This window comes from Numida meleagris, chromosome 3 (genome assembly GCF_002078875.1).
Source record: "Numida meleagris isolate 19003 breed g44 Domestic line chromosome 3, NumMel1.0, whole genome shotgun sequence".
Lineage (NCBI taxonomy): Eukaryota > Metazoa > Chordata > Aves > Galliformes > Numididae > Numida > Numida meleagris.
The window spans coordinates 45,848,545-45,871,569 of NC_034411.1; the positions used below are offsets into that span (position 1 = coordinate 45,848,545).

Here is a 23,025-nt window from a genome sequence, read left to right on the forward strand (position 1 = left end):
CCTCCTTCGTAAGCCTACAACCAAAAGCATCACAACACGAAGCAGCAGAGCACTAGCAATATCCACTCTGGTCCAATTAAAGGAGTGCAGGTTGCTGAAATTACCTGGCATCACCTCTAACAATGTAATTATACTGTACTGCCAAAACCAATATGCTGCTTAACACTACAGACTAAAGTAAAAGGAGTTCATTAGCCTGCTTAGCAAGTGATAGACTTCTGCCAAATACACTTGCTAGCTAGTCTTTTTTTTCCCCCCGAGGAAGGCCAGACTAATAGTTGTTTGTATGTAACTTGTTTCAGCCTCACTGACAATGAAAAAGTGCTCATTAGCCAGACCTCTGTGCCAAGGATTACCACTGTACTAATTCCATCCCCTTCTTAGAGAAAAAAAATTAACCCAGAATAGGACACCTAAATACATCAAAACACAAAGAACATACTCCTGAGAAAATTTTACTCAAGTTCTTGTTTAAAGCTTCAGCAGACAGTTTTTCTGAAGAGTATTTTGAGTATCCTACACTCTTCACAAGCAAAACTGAAGAATTTTCTGTTCCCTTCAGCTCTCAATAAAAGATAATGCACACAGGAGTTAGAGAACAACCATTTAACACAAACTAAAACAGCAAAGTTACCTCTTCTCCTCTCTTAGATGGGCAAACAAAAGTGATTGTTACTGCTGGGTTATGGCCTAAGCAGAAATTCAGCTTTTCATCATTATACGTTCTCTCATAACTCAATATCAGCCTAGAAAAAGAAAAAGGCAAATCAAAAAACCAAGACACTACACAAAAGAATATTCTTAGAGTAATAGCTATTCTTCGCAGAATATATCAAAGCAGTCCCACTTCTGAAAGTTACTTTTACAGATGCCCTTACTCCTTTCATCTTAGAGTTCACCAAGTAACTACTATGAGAGTCCCAGCAGTTACTTAACATAGCATCTTTCTGCACCCCAGTTAAGACTGCAAGTCACAAGGCACTGAGCATATACTAGTAGGAACCTGGCTGATAATTACAAAAACAGCTTTCTTCTCAGACTGCTGGACAAACAGCTCCGCCATTCTAGAAGTAAAATACAGCATGTGACAAAGCATTATTACTAACTTAACTCCCTATCCAGAACTTCATTCCATCCAGCTCCCAGAATTGAGTGAGGCAAACTCTTTAGCTCATTGACAGAAACAAGACAACTGGGATGGATTAGACAAGGTGGGAATAGGAGAAGGAACCATGGTGACTGACTGAAAAAGACAAATGGGATGTTGACTTGGCCAAGAAAACCCATACAACTTCCCAAGCAAGTGCAGCTGTTCTATGCAATCTAACAGGCAGAAAACAACTTGAGGAGGAGCAACTATCAGGCTTCAGGTTAGCTGCACCTCCAGCTGGCCACTCTGCATCACAGGATACAGATATACCAATCATGTTACTCCTTTCCCAGGCCACCCTAGTTTGATTCAGGGCATACAATGACTTTCCCCCTCAATAAATGCAGAGTCACATCACTGAAAGACTAGAGACTTTGGTCTCTTTGTTATAAAATCTGGTCTGTTCCGGTTAGGCTCAGATATGACCATTTTACATCTCTGAAATAACATGAGATTTTTTTCATTTTTATTTTATTTTGTTTTGAGCTATACTTACAACATAAAAAAGCAGCAACAAGAACAGAGTCAGCATCAGTATAAGTTTCTACTATTCACAAGTCAAGTACAGTTACCCTTCAGATCCTCAGACAATAGGCAGATAAGAGTTAAAATTCATTCCTCTACTTGGAGAGATAGAACACTAGTTTCCCCTGGCTTCTGCGAACAATGCAATTTTGTAAAGAGGAGTCTGAGAAGGAAGAAAGAAATCTGTTCTATTATGACAGTATAATGGAATGCCTACAAAAAGACTATCCTCCCAGTATTTGAAGAAATCGTCTCTGCCAATGCCTCAAAACTGAACTTGTATCAATGGCAACGTGAGCCTTCTGGAAGTTAGTGCTTTACCCAGCCCAGATGACTGCCTGGTTCACAGAAGTATCAGCAGATAAATTAATCACCTGTCTTTGTCATAACGTTTCAGCTGTTCCTGCGGACGACCAACATCATATGCATGACTTTCATGTATCAAGCATGCAGCACTGCCAGCAGGACAGTTTATGGTTTCTCCACTTGATCTTCCTGTTACAGAACACAGAAAATAAGATTCAGTCTGTAAGCCCAGCTCTGGAGAGTACTTTGCCATTCTATCCGCAGGCTCACTGTTTTACCTCTTTTCCAAAGATGCTTTTAAAACAGACTACATCAAGAACATGAAACTGGCAGACAAAATCCGAAATGCCTGTGATATTCACAGGGGGAGGCTCATGCTTCCCTGTTTTGGACAGTAAGTTCATTCTCCTTGCTGCAGTTAGTTTCCATTTGCTAGTACAGCAGTTGGATGCGTATGGCTTTTAACAATTTCTATAGATGTTTTAACACTACTTCCCCCCACCACACCAATGAAATAATTCCAAGGAACGGGTAACCCCTTCTGTCCAGAAAGGATTTTTTCCCCTCCTTTGTTTCTTATTACCTTATTCAAAGACATGAGAAAAGCTGCAGACAAACAGGTTTTTTTTTGTTCTGTTTTTGTTTTGTTGCTTCTGCTTGTTTTAAATAAAACAGACCTGCTACTAAAACTGGAAGTATTAAGCTTCTTGACATGGGCACAAAATACAAATTTAATTGCGCAGATTAAGAAAAAAATCAGTGCAAGTATACAACTTGCACAACTAGCATTTTCAGCAAGATTTAAAGGAATGTTTCTGCTGTTTTAATTTCTTACACATGTAACTCCCAATTGCCATGAAAGTGCTAGCTAGTCACCATTACTTACTAAAGCACCTAAACGCTATTTTAGATTCACCTCAGGATATTCACTTGAAACAAAGCAGCAGCTTGAATGGGAGCCCAAAGAAAGTAATAAATTCAGAGCACAAGAAGTGCTACGAACTATCTGGGTCCTATTTGGTAGCAAATAGAAGCAGCTGCAAGACTGGTTCGAATGGAAGAACTTAAGTAAATGTCTCTAACAGACCCCACCCTTCCAGAAGAGGAGTATCTCTAAACAGCTCAATAGTTAAAGAGTGGAAGATTTAGCTTCACAGAAAGCAGCCTTCAAATCATCAGAAATAGTTTTGAAACAGAAGCACAAATCCTAGGACACTGGTGTTTGGTCATGGGACAGCTTCAACTGGAAAACTAGAAAACAGTCATATTGCTAGAAATGTATACACTGACAGGTAAAACAAAGAGGCATTCACACCTATGTCTCTGCAGACGTTTATAAACAAGGAATCATCATCAGAATCATCCACCAAGTAGTGTCCTGGAACTCTGATGAGAGGACTCAAGTCATGTTTCTTCAAATCTTCATCAAATACATAACAAGGCACCTAAAAGGAAAAAAATTACATGTCATTCACGCTAAAGTAGAGAAGTTACGAGCAGGCATTTATAGAACTAATTCAATAAACAGAAAAGGCTTTTACTTCTGTAAGCTGAACTACTTTCAGACAGATGTAAAGCTAGATATGCTGGCTAGAACAAAGCACCCGAAGTTAATCGGTTCTGCTCCAGCTTTTACAGGAGTTTTACTATAAACCATAAAGGTAACAAAGAAGGTTGAAGTGCTCCTTAAAATCCTCAGCTCCGCCAACCCCCGACAGCTGTTTTATATGCCTATGAAGAAGTTTAGTCTAGGTTGTTGGGATTTGTTTGGGGTAGGAGGGTTGGTAAAGTAAAATTACCAGACATGTGAGAAGTAATTTTTGTATGGATAGTACATAGATTACCTCTTTCACAGGTTTGAACAAGTTTTTTTTGCAAGCAACAAAGGTCCTCCACTCAAAATAGTGCACACACTCTGTTGCTGTTACGAATTCAGGGGTACCCTATTTAAAAGGAGAAAAACATTAAGTATTTGAAAAACAAACTTCAATATGTATATTGAATATATATATATAGTCAGCATTAAAAACAAAGAATACGATATGTCACAGACCAAAGGCATAGATTCTTGTTAATAGCAAGATCGTTGGGTTTTGTGTTTTTACTAGTTTTGTTGGAAAACACAGGCAAACGCAGGCTGCCAAAATCCTTCTCACTCCTTCATATGTCAGCTCTCAAATTAACGTGTGCCAATCCTAACATGCACTAATGGTACTGTATCTTTCAGAAGCACTCACTATGCCAACTGCTATTGGCAGGAGCACCAGTCACAGCTACTAGAAATGAAAACACCAAAGTAAGCGTGTATAAAGAAATGAACAGCAAGGCAATGTACAGTTTACCATTTCTTTACTTTTCATCCCACAAAGAAGGCCAATTAGCAAATTCTTCAGTGGCACAGAAAGGATACCTCTGATGTCCGCTACTTATTTTTATACGCTCACGTTAAACACATTTGCATCTATTTTGAGACAAGAGTTCTACCGCTGTTCAGGGCTGGATGCTCAAATGAATGACTGCTTATTTAAAGATAACAATCACATTTTTTCTCCACTGTTCCTTCATCACTCCAGCTAGAAACAGTATACCCTATTTAAACAGATTCCCCCCTCCGTTTAACCTTGGAGACAAGTTGTTCTAGACCCTATGACAAAACCCTTTTGGTAGGTCACAGAGAGTAAATGTCAAAACTATGACAATTAGAAAAAGTTTGCAGGCAGTTATGACGTCGTGTTACAGCTGGAGTTGAGCAAGAATTTTTTAAGAATATCTGCTAAAACAGCACAGAAACCATTTAAACCTCTCTGCTGCACCGCACCTTGTTTCAACTGGCTGTATTTCCAAGAGAGGGAGTGCAATAGTGTTGAGTTCAGCGTGCCCTACAAAAGCAGCCTTAATGAGTATTAATCTGATACACAAATACACACACTGATCATGATCTGTATAGAATATCAAGCTGCAGTATCAGTTAAATGTTTGGAAGCTGCAACTCCAGAAGCATGAGATCAACTGCATACAAACATTTTCCAAGTATTGCCACTCACAGTGGATACCCATAAACAATTGTGCCTCCAGAAGCCCAGCTGATGTACAAGCACTACATTCAGCTATGTGCAGGCAAAAATCTAACTATACTGACCCACACCAGAGGACAGTCATGGTCTTCAGTACTGACAAATTTAGGTCCGTGGCTTCAGCACAGCCAGTATTGAAACAATAGCTCTTATTGTTACAGCATACAGCTGACACATTCATCAGCACTGCTTTAAGTGTGATCCCTGTGAAAATACTGAAGACCCAGAAGAGACTGGGATCAGAGTTAAGCTGCAGATCCGCAATTATTTTTTAACTTGACTGTATTTGGAAAGCTGCTTTGGCTCATGCCCTTAATTTGGTAATGAACTGTAACTGGTTCTTCCTTAAGCTATGAAGCTCAGTAATTAGTACATCCACTAGAACAGCAAGTCTCCCTGCAAAGCAAGTTAAAAGGACACAGTACTTCCACTGAAGACAAGCATAAGTGATTTAGACTTACCAGTGTTTTCCCACACAGGAAGTTGATGTTGCTTTGAATTTGGTGCTGACTGCCTTGCTGGGAACAATTGCTTGTAGTGTTGAATACCAGAAGAGTTTTAGAAACTTCTCGCAAAGTTAAATCCCCTACGGTTTAAAAGAAAAAAAAAAGGAAGAATTTGTCACAGTACTACACCTTCGCAGAAGCTCACAGAGGCTCCGGGGTCAAGCACAGAGCCTGCACAAGACATACCAGTCCACTTGAAGAGAGTCTTAAACACAGTACAGCTGAAGACTTCCCTTGCAGTTCTTGTGATCTTTTAAGTCCAGGTCCAAGTCAATACAGTATTTGATCTTTCTAATAACTTCTACTTGCTCAAAGGTTTGTAAACAAACACTGTTATGAGCTAGTTTCAAGTACCACAACTCACTCCTTCCTCCCATCAGCCCCTATCAGCTTCTCAGCCTTTATGCTCTTTATACTGATAGTGGCAGCACAATATCAGAGAGAATCTACTCAATGAAGAATCCAATAGTGCCTGGACGCATAGGTTGTACTGGAATTACCTGCTGCTGAACCCAGCACAGTCCCACTATATCACTGCACATCCTCCTGCAGCTCTCATCTCCCTTAGTGCAGTCCACATACTGCATGTAGGCTGGGGTTAGTGATACATCACTGCATGCCCCTCTTTACCCAGCACCTAACAGGAATGGATAAAGTGGAGCACATTTCAAGCTACATCAACAACCAGCTCAATCCACTGAAACATTTCTGCTCAAACCTACTTCGACCAGCATTAAATACCAAGTCCTTTTAGATGCAGCATGCTAACTGCCCATTTTTGCAGGTAGATTTTGCTGCTGCAGTACATTTGGGTTGAAATAGAGAGCAGTATAAAATGTCAGTATTATCTAGCTTCTTCCTTTCTGTTTTTATGCCTGCACTAATGGTGCACTAAACTAAGTCAAATCTGTCATCACTGCAGGCAGCAGCAGCATCTAGGTCACTTGCCGTTTCACAGAACTTTACCCAGCCTATTTACTTCCCACTTAGAGCAGGAAGAGACAAAAACAATCAAGACAACATTCCACAGGAACACCATTCCAGCCGCTAGTGTTTTCCCTAACAACATGTGTTCTTTTGCTTCTTTCCATCAGGTTCCTCAGCACTATCATCCAAATCAGTCTTGCAGACTGGGAAAAGATACATTTGTGAAAGTTTCTGATAACTATCAATTGCTTTGAAACATAGCAGGGAGAAGCCTCCTATAGCCAACAAGCTAAAGCCGAAATGGTGGCAATTGGAATGGGGAACTGGACAGCCAACCAATACAACAATTCATCAGTAGTGCAGGGCCTGTCTACTGATTCTGTGTTACAGAAAGCCACGTTCAGATGCTAACACCTAAGCAGCCATTCACAGTACCTACCATATAATCAGGGCAACAATACAGACATATCATTCCATACCATCTGCCTTCTCAAGGGAAGGTAAGAATGGAGACTTGTCAGCCCAGAAGAAAGTCAGGGTAGAGTAAACCTGCACGTACACACGTGCACAGGATTTGTGCCAGGCTGAGAACTTGCCACAGTTATGCATGTTACCACAGCTGCAGTTCAGAACCAGTTCTTCAGAACCTAGAGGCTGTCAGCAGTTCCTGCCTTTTCCATGTCTTGGCACTTATTACCAAAACACTGTCTTCAGGTTTTAAGGCTTCCAGTACTGATGCCGATAAATGCTTTTTCTTCACTAGGAGACTAGAGGGAAGGAAGCCAGCATAACCTTCTAGTCAAAAGAGCACTGCTTGAGGACTTCACTTAGCCTTCTATACCCATTAGTTTTCCCCCAATTCTGAGAACACGTTACACTGCTCTAAAGGCTTTGTTAGTTGACTCCAGTTTCTGCATTTAAAGTTACATTCAAGGGAGGACAATATATACAAAAACAAGCAAAACCAGTATATCTTGCTTATGTCAGGCCAATATGATTGCTTTCCTCCTCCATGAATGCTTAAAGCTAGTCTAGGAACTTGCTAAGGTTTTAACACAGATCTCTTCAGTTGCACATTACACATAACATGAGCCAGGCTGGGAGGAACAGTCTCAAAGCACCTCTTCACACTGTCAGCTTCCCATGAATGTCATTCCAGAGCACCAGTTCTGAAGCAATCTTCACCTCTTCAGTCACATTTCATCATGATTTTAGAGATGCAGTCCTTCCATAAAGCATCACTGAAGTCGGTTACTACAGCTTACCAAAAAAATAGTATCAGATACACTTTACAAAGTCGTACTAGATCAGTAAAGGCACTGCCCACACCGCTTTTTACTTATTTATTCCTTAGTCTTTTCAGCTGCTTGGAAGGAGAAAAACAATCATGAAAGGCATCCAATCAGCTGCCCATAAGAAAGGGACATTCAGGTGGCAGCTGTCATTCCATGTCCAGTTCTATTGCAGCTTGAAGAGTGCATGTTTCACCACTCAGGTTAATAAGTAATGTTTCTGTTTTTAATTGTAGTAGCCGTCAAACTAAACAGAATACAAGTCATATATACAATACCGAGCTAAGATGGTACCATGTCATCTCCATCCTCTTCAACATTCAAGAACTAAGCATTTTGCCTACACCTTGAAAGCGGCTACAGTCAGTCAATAAAGCTGAAGGGCACATTCTAGGACAAGCCTTTGGGATCTCAGTACCAATACTGGGATGTCCCACTGACAAAACACTGACAAGGCTTCCCCTGGGGAGTATCATTATAGTCACAGATCACACGGCCCTAACCCCTACCAAAGTTCTACATATTAGTCCCTATAGCTGTTACCTCTCGCGTAACTAATATTTAAAAGTACATCTGTTGTTTGCAGTGAAAACACCTTTCTGCAAGAAAGGGGAAGAGATCCGATTAAGCTCATATCAGAATTAAGTTTACTACTTAATAAACTTTGCTAACTGACACATTGCTCCTTATTCCCCCCAGATCAAAGCCCTCCAGCTGCACTCAGCCTTGAACAAACAAGTAAGCTCATACCAGCCAGAATACTTTAAGACAGGTATGTGGTTTAGCTATTTTAGCCAAGAATCTGCACTGGGATCCACACCTGTCTAGACCTGGATTCCTCTTCCCTCATTAAGAGAGACTTTTATTGACAAGCAAGAAGCTTGATAATCCACCAGCATGACCTCAACTCAGTGTGATGGTGCTGTAGTTTCAATACAACCAGGGACAATATGTTGACGTATGGCAGATGTCAGTAACAAGTTTCAAATCATGAACAAGAACAGAACTGGCAATCTGGACACAGAAAACAAAGTAAAGCACAATTTCAATGTTAAATGAATTTCCTTGATTCCCTAGTTTATTGCAGAGTGGTTAAAAAACCTTGAGCAGTATTTGTGGCTTAACTGTTGAGAGTCATTTCTGTTTGGCCTCTTCAGGACCAAATTACCATGACTGTTGCCCAGTTCTTTTCCATCCAGTAGTAGTCAGGTGGTAAGACACTCAGCTTTGCATACAGTGGAATATTTGCTACCATTCACAGTTATGACCCAGCTCTGTACTCTTCCTTTCAAAAAGGAAACATGAGTCACACCTACACAGGCCTCTAGATCTCACAGCACTTCCCTGGAGAGGACAGTTGTCTTCAAGCTGCACTCAGGCAGACACATTCCAGTTCCATGAAACAGAACAAGTTAGAACTGTTGCTCGCATACTGCTTCATTTTGCGATCAACATGCAACTGAATGCTCAGAGGCAAGATCCGCTTCAGTAGGAAACAAAGCTCTTACAAATTTTGTGAATGAAAAAACATTATCAGCATCAAATGGTCTAGTAAGATGTGATGCTGCTCAGAGTGGAAGATATTGTCACACATTTAAGTTCAGATGGCAGTTTTGTATCTAACCAGTCATTCCAGAAAACTCTGAGGCTCAGATAAAATGCACTACCAAAAAAAAATAAAGCCATGAATTGAGACATGCTTTTACTCACCACACAGTGATTTGAAGTCTGACTTGCAACTAGTTTGAAAAGCACTGATTGTATCGCTATGGCTAGGGGAGGGGAGTGGCTTACTAGATGCTGTCTGCACACACATGAGAATCCTTTTTCTCACTATCTTCCAGCAATTCAAGCTCATCCACTTTTACTGATGACTCAGAGCTTCTCTTAAGAGCTGTTTGCCAAAAGATTGCAAGATTGGTCAATACAACCAAATTCACATATCAGATGTGCAAGAACAAAGAGGTGGTCTGAAAAGATAATACTCTACAGAAAGCTATCGCATGACTCTGTTACAAGTAGCAATCAGCTATCAGAAAGCATCTCTATCTTCAGTAGCTGAAGAAGCAACCTCTAAAGTGAAAAGTACCTATGAAAATAAGTATACAAGTACTGTTCAAACCATGAGTTGTTTCTAACTGAAGAAGTCACGTGCAGGCAGGGACATGCCCAGGAATATGCCAGTTTAATACCTAAATCAGCACCCAGTAGTCCACCACACCTTTAGGATATCAAGGACATCTCAGAACTACTACAGCAGCCACCAGACCTGACAAATGTAACTGAAAAATAGAGGGCTGTACATTATTCACTTCCTCTGTGTCAAACAACTTAAAGACATCCCAGAAATTTAGCAGTACTCTAAGACCGCCTATGACATAGTTGCCTAACTCTGTCAAAGAGCTAATGTAACAGTAGGCTAGTCTGTACTCAAGCTTTTCCAGTGTTTAGTATCAAGCCTCGAACAAGGATATGCACACTGTATACCCTACCAGAAGTAGACATGTTTGTTTCTACTTGAGATAGTGCTGCATAGTTCCACAATAGATTACCAGTAAAGACCAGAAGATAAGTTTCACTGAATTATGTGAAATCATATCATGTTGTTCCAAATTTACACAGTAAGCCTACATCAGAATGAAGTTCTGAACTGTTTGGAAAAGAAAAATATTTGCTAATATATTAAAGAGGTTTGGAAAAATACAGTTACAAGGCCTTGCAATAACATGACTCTGAACTACTCAGAAGGAAGGACACTTCTTTACTTACCTACTGACATATACACTTTCTTATCAACGCCATAGGCACAGACTGCACTTGATCTTCCACACTCTTCAACTCCAGAACAGAGGTTTATTTTATAAAGCACACGCTTGTCTGCATCAATTGCTTCCCATGTGTAGCTGAAAAGAAAAAAAGCCTGTCAGTTAGTATCCACATTTATGCTGCTGTCCTCTAGACACCAGTCCCTGCAATAAACAAGTTGTAAAGTTCAGTGTACCATTACATGAAGTTTCTTATTTACGTTCTAGATCATTAAGTATCAGAAACAGTTGTTACTGAACCAGGGCCAAGAACTAAACTAATTTAGCCACTTGAGAAGCATACATTTCATCTCTCTTGCAACACCCAACCAATCACTTTTACCCCCTCAAATCCCTGCAAAGGCTGCTCTGAATAGGTAGACTACAGGTGGTGAGTCCTTTGCCTTGAAAGCCTGATAAACTTGTCAAACACCTTAGGCAGGCTGCAAGCAATTGCCCTTTAGCAATAGCCAACAACAGTGGAAGTCTAAGTCTCAGTAGACTAGAACAGCAGGCCACATCCCACCCACCAGCAGCAAATCCATCCACCTTTAAGTAAAAAAATTAGAATCATTATTTGCATCTTTATGTCTGAATACTGTAAGAGTCTTAGGACTTCACTGCACCCTTACACATTTTTTCATATAACTCAATATTCAAAGGACAGTTCCTGAAGAGTAATATTGAAAGCTGGAAAGCAAGCAAAGCTATCTATGAGAGACTCAATGAAAGAGACCATGCTAGTAAGCTACAGCCACATCAGAAAAAAAAATCAGCTGACCAAAATCTGATAGAGGAACATAAAGCTCTGGCTAAACACAATGGGGAATAAATTGCAGTAACAGAACATAAGAAAAAATGTACTGTAGTAGCTCCAAGGACACGATTAAGGACTACAGACACGTTTCCCTCCTCACAAATGCTGAGACCATAGTGCTGAAGTGATCAGTTATACAACATGTCACCACCTAAGTTAGGACTATGCCCAGTTCGGTTGGTCTGGAGTCAGGAGCTCCTCAGACAGGCTGGTTTGCTGGCATAGTGCACCATCCAAGCTCCATCAGGAAGGCTCAGCTCAGTAAACATTCACCATCATCAGGTTGGCTCAGCTACATCTCCTCTAGCTCTGGCAGGAGCATACATCCTGGGGATTACACCAATTTTTGCAGTGTAAGAGATTCCCCAGCTTTTCTCTTCCATCTGAAATGGCAACTTCAGTAGAATTTAATGCAGATTCATCACATCAGGAAACTGAAGGCAACACAGCAATTTATTAGGTACTCCTGATATTTACAGCTCACCTAGGGTTTAATGAATCTGACCTGCACTACAGGTTAGTAACAAATCAAACAAGCAAGCTCAACTTTCCTCTCTCAGCTATCAGCAGACTAGAAATTGACCAGAAGCTTCATCCTTACAGTTCATCTACCTTGATCTCTAGCTCATAGGTGCTGCATCCCTCGATACTGTCATATCCTAGATCCCCCAGGAAGAAAACTCACTCTTGTTTCGCTTTGGAAGCCTAATTTCTGGCTACAGATAAGACAGCAGCAGCTCAGCTACTTTATTCTAGATTTTGAATCCCTCAAGAGCTCCTCTGAAATCCAGTGCACTGCATCCTAATACCACACTATTTCCCATTTAGTCACTCACTATAAGGTTCTTGGCTTCCTTATACTACAGCAGCTTTCATTTTTTATCTGCTAGTGGCTGGTATAAGTTGAGAACAAGTAGAAATGGTTTCAGTTTGTAGAGGAAATTCTTGTTTATTATTTCAGAAATATAAGGCTCAAAAACTAACATATCAAGTCATACCTGAAACACTAATAAAAACTACTTTTTATCACCACGATTAGTCTCAAGGATTGTATCTCAGTCCTAGACAAATACTTGCCATCATTCTTCCCTCACAAGTAGTAGAATTGATGTTTTACAATCATACTGATTAGCTCTGAGCCACTTTCTTATATTTCTTAAGAGGACAAAGACAATGCCTATGCAGGAATTTTGAAAGACTACAGAAGTAGTAATATATTATGCTAAGGTAATGAATTGTTGATCAAGTAAGAGTGGCTATTCAGCACTCTTAGATGATTGGGAAACTAAAATTTATTTGCGAACTGAACTAGAATCTGACTCCTTCATACAACTGAATCATCATCTATTAGAGATTAGTTTCTTGCTCTTCCAGCTCCACATTATGAAAGAGAACAAATCAATACCTTTAAGTCAGTTTATCAGCATGCCAGAAGCAGAAGATGAGAATGCTTACAGAATAGAAACAGAACAGCCACTGAAGTGAGCCTCTCTGTCCCTTCAGACCTGTCTGCAAGTTTGAGTTCTTCTAAACAGTCAAGAGAAGAAAGTGTGGGATTTCTTGTTTCATCACGTTCCAAACCACACCTGCAATAGTACACAAAAGTGAACACCTACAGTAGTTTCTGAGTACCATCACTTTCAGGTAAGCTCAAGAGCCTTTTCTTTAGAAGACAGCAGGAGGAGCAGTGCTTATTCATTGGACTGACCGAACGCACTGGAGCATAACAGCAGGTTGGATACCATCTAAGCAGCTGTTCTAAACTCAGATGCAAAAATACACATTTGCAGTGAAAGTCTGAACAATTTCCTTCACAAGTAAAGCTCCTGACATGAAATCAGGGTCTGTGGATAGGTTCACATTGCAGCCCTGTGGCATGTGCTCTACTTTCCAATGAATACAAACTGATCTCTGCTGTATCCAGTAATGGAAACAATCTGTTCACAGTTCCACCACCATCCCAATTGCAGCCCAGCCACCCAAAGGGCTCTCCTCCAGCTGCTCAGCAAGCACCTCCCGCCTATGGCTATGTCATGGCATCACCCTCTCCCACCCGACCTGCTCTGGCCAGCTATCCAGCTAACAGAATAACTTATGCTATGACACCCCAGATTCATCCCAACTGAGCCATTATAGCAACAACTCTAACAAGACAGAGAAGTAGTTACAGGGGTGAGGGCACAAAGAATAAACTCACGGCCTGCGCTAGGCCGCAATCAGAACCAAAGGAGCAAGCACAACCTGAGGAAAAGTACATCACTCCTAAAGTGTCGGCTGCAGATAGATGTGAACATAATTTGTATTCTGCAGAAAGGAAGAGCTGGAAAAGCCCTCAGTGCCACTGCACCACAGATAGGGCTGTGCAGGTGGAGACGCAGTGCAGGCAAACATGCGGCACAGGCGTAGCCTCAGCAGTCCCAGCGAGAGCCACAGCATAGGTAAAGTGATATGAAGTTGCCCTCTGTTTCATGAGTGCAAGAAAGCCACCTGCTCACACACCACACCACTGAAATGGCCATTCCTGGTGCAGTTCATAAGTATATGTCCTGAAGAAAATTGCAAAATAACCACTTCTGCTGAAATCATACCATGACGCCTTGTTTACAGACAACATTACCCACAGACTCTCTCATCATTAGAAGCCTGAAATACATCTCTACTTTCACTTTCTGGGACAAGTTCTCCTCTTGTTTTCCCTCCTCATCTCCATTGGTTATTTCTGGCCTCCGCTTACAACACAAGCCAGATCCAAGAACTGCTCTGCCTCAGAGTTAACTCAGTGACAATAGGCATGTGCAGCAAGCAGACGGGGCCAGGCCAGCTCCTGGGCCTGGCACAAGGCAGCTGCAGCAGGCAGCTCCTGCTGAGGCAGTGCCAGGCCTGGCTGAAAGCAGCTGTGTAAACAGCAGCAGCAAGCACTCAGAGTAGGCCTGCCTGCAGGTCAGTCTTCCCAGCTACCTACCTTCAAGACACCAAAGCAGTATAACATAGCAGTGAAAATAAAAATCCTTTCCAGCAAATTGTAAGGTCAAAAAAGCGCTCTTTACTTTTTGACAAAAGAAAGAAGCAAAAGTAGCATGACAAATGGAAAACATATGAGCTTCAGAGAGTCTGGTTTACCTTGTGAATGAGTAGTTCTGGCACTGAAATCTGACAACTTGCAAGAAGAAGGCTTGCAGCTGTCACAGCACATGCACCCTCAAGCAAGAGCCACAAGCTGCTTCCAGATCTGAGCACTGGTAAACCACCTCAAATGAAACAAAGCACCCAACAGACCATGGCTGCCTTTCTCACAACCACACCGCATTTCCTGCTTCTTCAATTCCACAGGATACCTACCCAAAGGTAAGTACCTCTCCACAGTAGCTATAAAGCAGTTACAAGGAAGCAGACATTGCTCTCCAGGAATACCATACCAGCTGGTTTTCTTGAAAAGGTATGACACAGACCTCTCAGCTCAGAGACAAGGTAACCTAAAACCACTGAAAAGCTGACCGATACCTCATTAGGCTTCCATACCTACCCAGCAACTCCTCCACTGGAACACACTGCAAGGACTGACACCTCCTTGAGTCTTCTGCAAGCAGGTTCAACCAGCACAAGCAGACAAGCTTGGGAACAGTCTCCAGGATGACCATCCCTAATCTTATGCTAGCAACTTAGATCCACTACTCCCCATAGAAATCCCTATTAGATGTGGCAAGCATTTTAACATAAACATGCATGGCACAGAAACAAAGACATTTCTCTCTAGAGTAAGCGTGAGCTCAAATGGCACAATGTACAAAGATGTCACTATACCTCAAGAGATGAAAAAACATTTATCTCTCACTACTCATGCTTAGCTCTGCTCTAGTTTACTCATCACTTTTTCCAGCCATCACGCACAGTGCATGTCTCCAGGCAAGTTTTTACGCATCATGCGTAACAGTCTTACAGCTATACAAGCTATTCAGCTTTCTCAATCCTTGCACGCACTTTAACGTTTCATCTTCTGTGATGCAGTTTAAGTCTCATCTACTGCATCGTGTTATAGAATGCATAAGAGATAGCAATCTGAAGCTCAAATATACAAGAGGCATTGAAGCACATGTGCTGAGAAATCATATTTAAGCCATTATAGTGGTAGCTTCCCAGGCATATGAAGTAATCTTGTACATATGCAATTATGTCTGGTAATGAGTTACTTATGACATCTCCCACTTAAAAGTGTCAAAGCATTTAATGAAGCTGAGCAAGTTCAGCTACAGGTCATCTCTACCCAGCACATGCGTCTGCACTGAGGCCACACCAAACACTAAACCCAAGGCTTCCAGTGGTGCACAAGAATACAGATGTGGTTTCATGAAAAATACTGAAAGGAGTGTACATACAGTTCTGTTCATGTCAACAGCCAACTGCGTTATTTCAAAATTCAACATTAAACACGAAATAGACTTTCAACCTGAAAACTGGCAGTTCTGCCTAATAGCAGACCTGTGACTTACAGCTATTCTGAGGAGTATTCCTTTCACTCAGGAATCTATGTAATAAGATTTATGCACTGACTCTTATCCTTGCACAGGAGACAAACGCCTGTTACCAAGTAATCTACACTAGGATAGACTCAGAACAGCAGAGGAGCTTGCTTACTTTTCCTGCTCTACCACCACATTCAGAACACATCCTGTATTGCTTTTTTTCTTTTAAACAGCATAAGAAAACTGTCAAGCTTCATCTTGCTGATATCAAAGTACACTGATTTAAAGAACAGCTGACTAGTAACTTCCTACATCCAACCAAACCCTTCGTATCCTTCCCCAGATTTTGACATTGCAGCAATTGTAGATGCACCTTAACACAGAAGATAAAACCTAACTCTAATTTGAAGTCACATGACAGCACAGTCAGCTTTGGGAGTGCACAAGGATGAAGGAAAAAGTGTGATGAAAACAACCACCACAAGCTGTGACGTTCAACAAAGTTTCAGAAAAGGAAACCGTTTTCTTATTTCTACTCCCTTGCCCTTCCTCTAGACTATCCACACATACCCACAGTAAGACAAGAAACAAGCAATGTAAGCCACCTAAGGTTTAGGCAGTCTCACACTACAGTTTCAACAGACAGGAAATTTGTTATCTTTCTTCCCCACTACTAGTACCTGGATTAGGAACCTCTCTGCTACTATTTAAAAGCTTAACAACTTCTACTCTTAACTCCAGCATTTTCCTTCCTCATGCAGCTTTTGACATTCATGCACTAGAGAACCTGCTGCAGTTTCACCAGCCCTACCAAAGGCCACACGTAACTCAGGACACAAGACGACAGTTCTTGTAAAACTAGTCAAAATCTTACCTAAGGCAGCACAAGGACAGACTGGTCCAAGAGCTATCCTGCAGATCCACATCATAACTTTCAGATGAGACCTCTGAGAGCAGTGTAAGTGCTCAAGCCACTTAATCACATCATCCCCCATGGGGTAGCTTTCCTGCAACTGTGCCCAAGATTACACTTCAGAACGGATCTTCACAGCGTCTTCAAGAACTTGCAGTCTGACAGGTGTGGTTTTTACTTTATCATTTCTACATTACTAGCCAGAAATCCTTCAAAGTATTATTAAAAAAAGCCAGGCAGAACAGCCAGCACAGGTTTTTAGAAGCAAGCGTGCCCCTCAATAACTTTCCTAAAGATTTTTCTAGTCACAAACAGTCATGCAACAAAACCAAGACAGACACTGATATGACTTAACACTATTCTCAATACAGGAGCTATTTGAGAATACAATCATTTAGTGGAATAAAGGAAGAAAAAAAAAGAAGACACACATTAGAGCCAGAGGAATTAAATTCCCCTTGAGAGACACGACAGCTTCTCACTTCTGTCTCAATTTCACAATTGGGTAGTTACCCCACAGAAGGGTTTTATGCTCATAGGTTAATCTCACAAGAAAAGCTATCTTCTCCCCTCCCCCTTTTCATCACTTTTTTTATCACTGTACCCACAGATTCTGCCATTCACTCATGTGACCCAGACCACGCCTTCGTGCTGTGCTCAGGGGCTACACTGCTGCTTGCCTGGTACCACTGATGAGATAAAATACTCCCGAAAGCACCACGGCAGAGCCTAGCTAATTACTGAAGAAATGAAGACTAGCAAGACGTATTTCCCAAATCAGATACCCAGCTGAATGCATTACCAGAACAGGCCAAAACACGAAGAATACTTATTTCCACGCTGCAGCCCTCGTTACTCAAGGCTTTCGCAACTAAGCCAATTAATGGCATGCGGCGGTACCCCTGGCAAGAACCCGGCTGGGAGGCGACGCACGGCGCAGCAGACACAGGCACGCTTCCCAAGGGAGAGCCGCACGCCGCAACCCAGCCCCAGCTGCAGCCCCCGCCCGCACCTCCCTGCGAGGGGCGCTCACGGCGCCGCCCACCGCGGCACCCACGGGGCCGAACGCGGCGCTACGCCTACGGACAAGCGCTCAGTACTGGGCACCGCGGATTCGAGCCCCTCCCAAACCCGCGCCCCGTCCCATCCCACCCCGCCACCCACCTGCACAGCTCCTGGAAGAAGGGCTCGTCCAGGGCTACGGGGGCCGCACTACCGTCTCCCAGCGGCAGGCACAGGAGGACGAGAAGCAGCGGGGCGAAGGCGGCAGCGCGGGCCATTGCGGCAGCGCGGGCCGGGCCGAAGCGGCTGCCCCGGGACGTCAAGGAGCGCCGGCAGCCAGCGGCGCGTCATGTGACCACCGCCCGCCCACTGCCTGGTCATGTGACCGCTGTCACGTGCCCACGCGGCGGCCACGTGACGCACCCCTCCCCCAGGGGGCGGGTGGGGCGTCTCGCTTCTCCTCCTCCCCTCTCCCTGAACCGCGCTGCCCGCCACGTGAGGGGGGTGGTGGTTACGCGTAACGGTCGTAGGGCGGGGCGGCCTTGCTGCTCGAGGTGCGGTCTCCCCTCCGGTGTGAGGTGGGGAGGGGCCTCAGGCAGTCCCGGCTGGGAATTGAGTTGGGAGCCGCGTGCTGCTCAGTCAGCAGACGCTGTCTGGGAAAGATAGAGGGGGTTTTAAGCGTCTTTCTCAGAATATGCTGTGAGGGCTCGGGAGAAACCACAGAATTGTAGGTCCCCAAGGATAAGGACGGAGCAGGTGGTGGCAGCAATGTGGTGACAGGAGTATTGCTACACCAGGAGAGCTGGTGGTGTGGCAATGAGTCCCATCTGCAGTGGGGCCCAGAGAAAAGGCTTGCACAAGGCCAACAAGAAACAACTCTGAGAGTGGGGAGAATGAAAGAGAGATGAAAATTAGACTTCTAAAAGAGAGAGAACTGTCTTATGAATGTAAAGAAATACTGTTTGCAGATGAATTCTGTCCAGAAGTCATTGATAACAAAAATGTAAAAGGCCTGTTACTGAAATGGCTTCTACTTGTCCCATCCCCTGGCATCCAGAGGAATAAGGCAGCCATAGTGGTCTGCTTCTGCAGCAGTTCAGTTGGATTCCAGGCTGCCCTCATGTTTTTCTCCTCCTTACTCTTAAGTTACCCATTCCACTTTCCTCTTTTCCAGCAGCACTAGTGCTGCCACAGGGCACCAGCTGGCTCAAGATGCTTGTCTGGCTGAAAATGGGCATGCCTTTTGAGCTGCTCTCCGTTAGCTCACACCTCTCTCACAGTCTGAGTCAGCTTGCTGCAGATCGGCACAAACAACACCACCAGTGTAGTTTCTGTGGGTTCAGCAATAGTACTTCCCAATACAAGGGCAAATGAGCTAGAGGAGAAGGACCATGTTGGTAGGCCTGTTCATCAGTAAGATCAACATTTACAATTTACAATGAACACAGCCTAACCTAACAGCGATGTCCTCAGCTGATGGTGAGAGGAGGGCCTTCCAGCTTTATGCTCGAAAGAGAGCTACGACATGAAGCTGTAATCAATATCTTTGCTCAGAATCTATGAAAAATATAATGAAAAGGACTGGCTAAATGCTATTACCCTTGGCAGTTTTGTATCATTGGGAAGGACTGTAGCCAACTTCTGATGTTTTGTTTTAGTCTTCAATGGATTCCTTAAAGCTCCAAATCTGATTAGTCAAGAGTTCCAGCTGTCTGTTTTTAAGACTGTAGCCTTAAATCATTTAAAGACAGCTTTGTTGACATGTACTCGGGAGGCAAAAAAAAAAACAACACACAAAAGATAGTAGACAGAAGGAATACCAAGTCTATTATTTCTGGGGATATTTTTCTTAAAATTTGCTGTTCTGCTGTCTGCACTAACATCACTCACTCTAGACAGAGCAAACACGTTGCACTTAACAGTAAATTCTGTTTCCTAAGTTGAGTTAAAGATGTATTAATCAGGAAGCTCACTGCAGACAGCAGTGCAAGCAGACATACTGTGTCTTCTGACCAGATTAGCTACCTAAGTTTCTGCAAATAGAACTTTATTCCTGAAGTGATCTTTGTGTATACTTAAATGCAAGAGTGACGCTGCTGAAGACAATGATTCTATGAATGTGACTACTCACCTTGATAACATTAGGAATGTGTATGAAGATCTGCAGTGTCAGGGCCTAGCAATGCATAAACAGTTCAGTTCAGTTATCTGATAAGAGCTAATTTGAAGTTGTTTAGTGATAAAATGAAGAAGGTTACAAGCAACTTACATTCTTCATTCTGCATGCTGCTTTGTGTACACAGGCCCCTATGTTTGCACAAGACTCTGAGACCAGAGCAGTGCCATTGCATGCACAGAAGAATGTGTGAAAAGGTACCTAGCAGGGAGGAAAGACATTGAAAAGGCAGAAAAAAGATCCCAGTTGGGGGGGGGGGGAAACCCAAAGACAATAGTAGTACGTATGCGTGAATGAATACTAACTAACTTCATCATGCTAACTAGAAAGGGAAAAAAAAAAAAACAATAGAAATAGTACTCTGATTTGCAGTACTAATGCATATGCACTCATCAACCTAGCAATGAATCAAAGCAAGGATAGCTGTGGAACTATACTGAAATATACTGAAGCGGACTGAAATATAAGTTATAAATACAAATATATTTAAAATAAATTTAAAAAGTAAAAGATTGTCCAGAGATGAGAAATCTCTCATGCAGATTCTAAGCTTGCAAACTTCAGTGTTTATAATCTGGGGAGTCCAGTGGTTCTCTCATGGTCCATGGGATTTCTCCCATGCGTAGAGCTAAATGCATACATAAACATTTGCAAAATCTATGTGTCAGTCATTTATATATCTCAAGCAATGTTCTGCAAATACTGAAAGGCAGGAATATTTCATTCAGAATATCTTTTATAAATAATAATTTAAATATTTGCCACCCATGTTTAGTGAAATCAGCATCTCGGTTAATCCAGTACTGTAAGACAATGTTAAAATATTCTGGAATGTAATCTCATAATCTTACCTTTTCATTCAGAGAGGTTCAGTGTGATAGCTGATAGTTAAACTGCACTATATCCCAAGGATCTGCTGAAGCTTCCTGGTTGTGGTTGGTTTTCAGTAGGCAGGGTACGAGATGAATAAACAGGTTCTCTAGGATTCTCTCTTGCATCTTGCCTGGTGTCAAATGTTGGAGTCGTTTCATATTCTTTTTCACACTCTTGCTTCATGAGGCCAGCATTGCATGTCTTAGAGGAAGCTTGTCTCTGCTCTTGCTGTCTCAGTTCCTTTTAACACTTGTGTCTGATCTCTGTCTTTTCAATAAATAAGAACAAAAACTATTTGGGAATCCAAAATTGTTTTTATATTTGATTTTGAGAAGTTCTCTCTCCAGTGAGAGAGAACAGTTTATTTCCAGCTGTCTGTATAATAAAATAATTACTTTTATACTTTGTGAAAAGTCTTCATAAGGCCCTTCTGTGAAGCCATTCTATTCCTCAGAAAGCACAGCAGCACCTGCATTGTTCTCTATTCTTTTATTTTCTCTTGCTTTCTACATCTAAAGTCCTAATCTTATACCCATCATCATAATTTCTCTTTCCTCCTTGTTCTTTTTTTGCTGCTCTCTCCATCTTTCACCATCTCTCTAATTCTTTCTTCTCATTTTTCTCCCTTTTCTGTTTCACTTCTACTCTTTTCCATTTCTTTGTCTCTAGCACTTTTCTAAAGCAAGCATTTGATGAGAGTTACTTCCCAAGTTCTTATGACAAGTTAGCCTACTTCATAGCAATTTAAAGTACGCTGTTGAGACAAAAACGTTTGATGACCTTGTTTTGCAGACATAGGTTTAGGCTTCCCTATGTAGTTCCAGAGATAATAACATTTCCTAATCTAGCAGATATTGTTCAATGAAGCTGTGAAAGAATATCAGACATAAACATATTGACTTCTTTTGAAATCTCTGTTTTGCTGGGCAGGTACTTACACCGTGTACTCAGCATGTGCTCTGAAAAGGGCTCTGTTTTGTGCTGTGTCCTAGAAGATAGATCTTGTCAAGGCCATTCTTGAGTCACTGCCTGCTCAAGTCTACAGAGCAGCTTCTCGGTATTCCTCCATCTAATTTTACTTCTTTGATCTATCTTTCAAGGAACGTAGTTCTTGACTGTTTGTGCTTGGGCCAGAACTCGATATTTTATTATGATAAAGGATCTGAATTACTACCTACTTTCACTGGTACTCAGTGAAATTTCACTCTCACAAATCTTTGTTATCAAAGGAGTTATGAGACGATTTCTTTGCTAATCCCCTTCCATCTGAAGCGCCTGCTAGATGTTTAAGGTAAATGATTTAACCTCAAAGCGCCTTACCAAGGCAATAAATATAGTGTGAAAGACTGTTCCATATTTTAAACATTATTGCCCAGTCTTGTGATGTAGTTTCAGGGCACTTTGACATTGGTGGGTTTCTTCACACTTTGGTCTGTTGTTCTCCCACAGGCTCTTGTCTCTGTAGTCTCCTGACAGATGTTTCTGAGCCAACCATCCTTTTGTTCTCTGAGCTATGCCGGTACTGAACAGGCTTGCAACACTAACCTGCTCTTGCTGAACTCGTTTCATTCTCAGAGCACATCATGTCAAATCTAAGTGTGGTGGGGTAGCAAACAGCCCCTATTTGCAAGGCATGCATGGGAATGAAAAATACCCCAAAATGCGTTTGTTATTTCTGAATTATTGTCCTCTATCCCCCTCCTGACTTAAATTTCTCAGCAATCCCTGAGGCTATTCTTCTTATCTGTTGTTATTAACCATGTACTCCAAATATATCACCAACTCTTTTCAAATATGATAATTTATCATGTTGTGCTCTCTAGTTACATGATTTTTCCCTTCACTTTTCAACTTCTGGAGATAAAGTGTTGCTCCTTCCTGCATGTGGGACCTGATCTATAATACAGTTATCTCAGTGTAAGTTGCAGCTCCGCACCCAAGGATCTAATGGGAAAAAGCAATCTCTTGCACCTTCTACTACAGTAGCTAAGAATTTCTTCTGAACTGCTGAAAACCTGTAGTGGTTCATCTGCTCTGAGTGATGGAAGCTAGTAGTAGACTTTGTCATGCCAAAATCTTACAGGTGTCTGTTGCGGAGCTGAAGTAAATAAATGAAACTTCTTACATCTGGAAGACATACTACCCCATGGTTTCGTACTTCTATCCTGAGGTAGCAGCAGAGATAATAAGTAACTTTTAT

At 42.0% G+C, this 23,025-nt stretch overlaps 1 protein-coding gene across 2 annotated transcripts in view; it reads right to left on the bottom strand.

The window, feature by feature from the left end:
- IGF2R (insulin like growth factor 2 receptor) overlaps positions 1-20,826 on the bottom strand; it is a 57,564-nt gene extending 36,738 nt beyond the window's left edge. Inside the window, exons 1-7 of one of the 2 annotated variants that reach the window (XM_021390722.1) lie at positions 20,804-20,826; positions 10,550-10,683; positions 5,517-5,641; positions 3,826-3,924; positions 3,297-3,426; positions 2,050-2,170; positions 635-746 (exon numbers count right to left, since the gene is read on the bottom strand). In XM_021390722.1, coding sequence (XP_021246397.1) covers positions 635-746; positions 2,050-2,170; positions 3,297-3,426; positions 3,826-3,924; positions 5,517-5,641; positions 10,550-10,683; positions 20,804-20,811 — 729 coding nt within the window. In that variant the 5' untranslated portion in view covers positions 20,812-20,826. Of the gene's footprint in view, positions 1-634; positions 747-2,049; positions 2,171-3,296; positions 3,427-3,825; positions 3,925-5,516; positions 5,642-10,549; positions 10,684-17,938; positions 18,165-20,803 lie in introns of those variants that run through there. The other variant, XM_021390721.1, reaches the window with a different exon arrangement.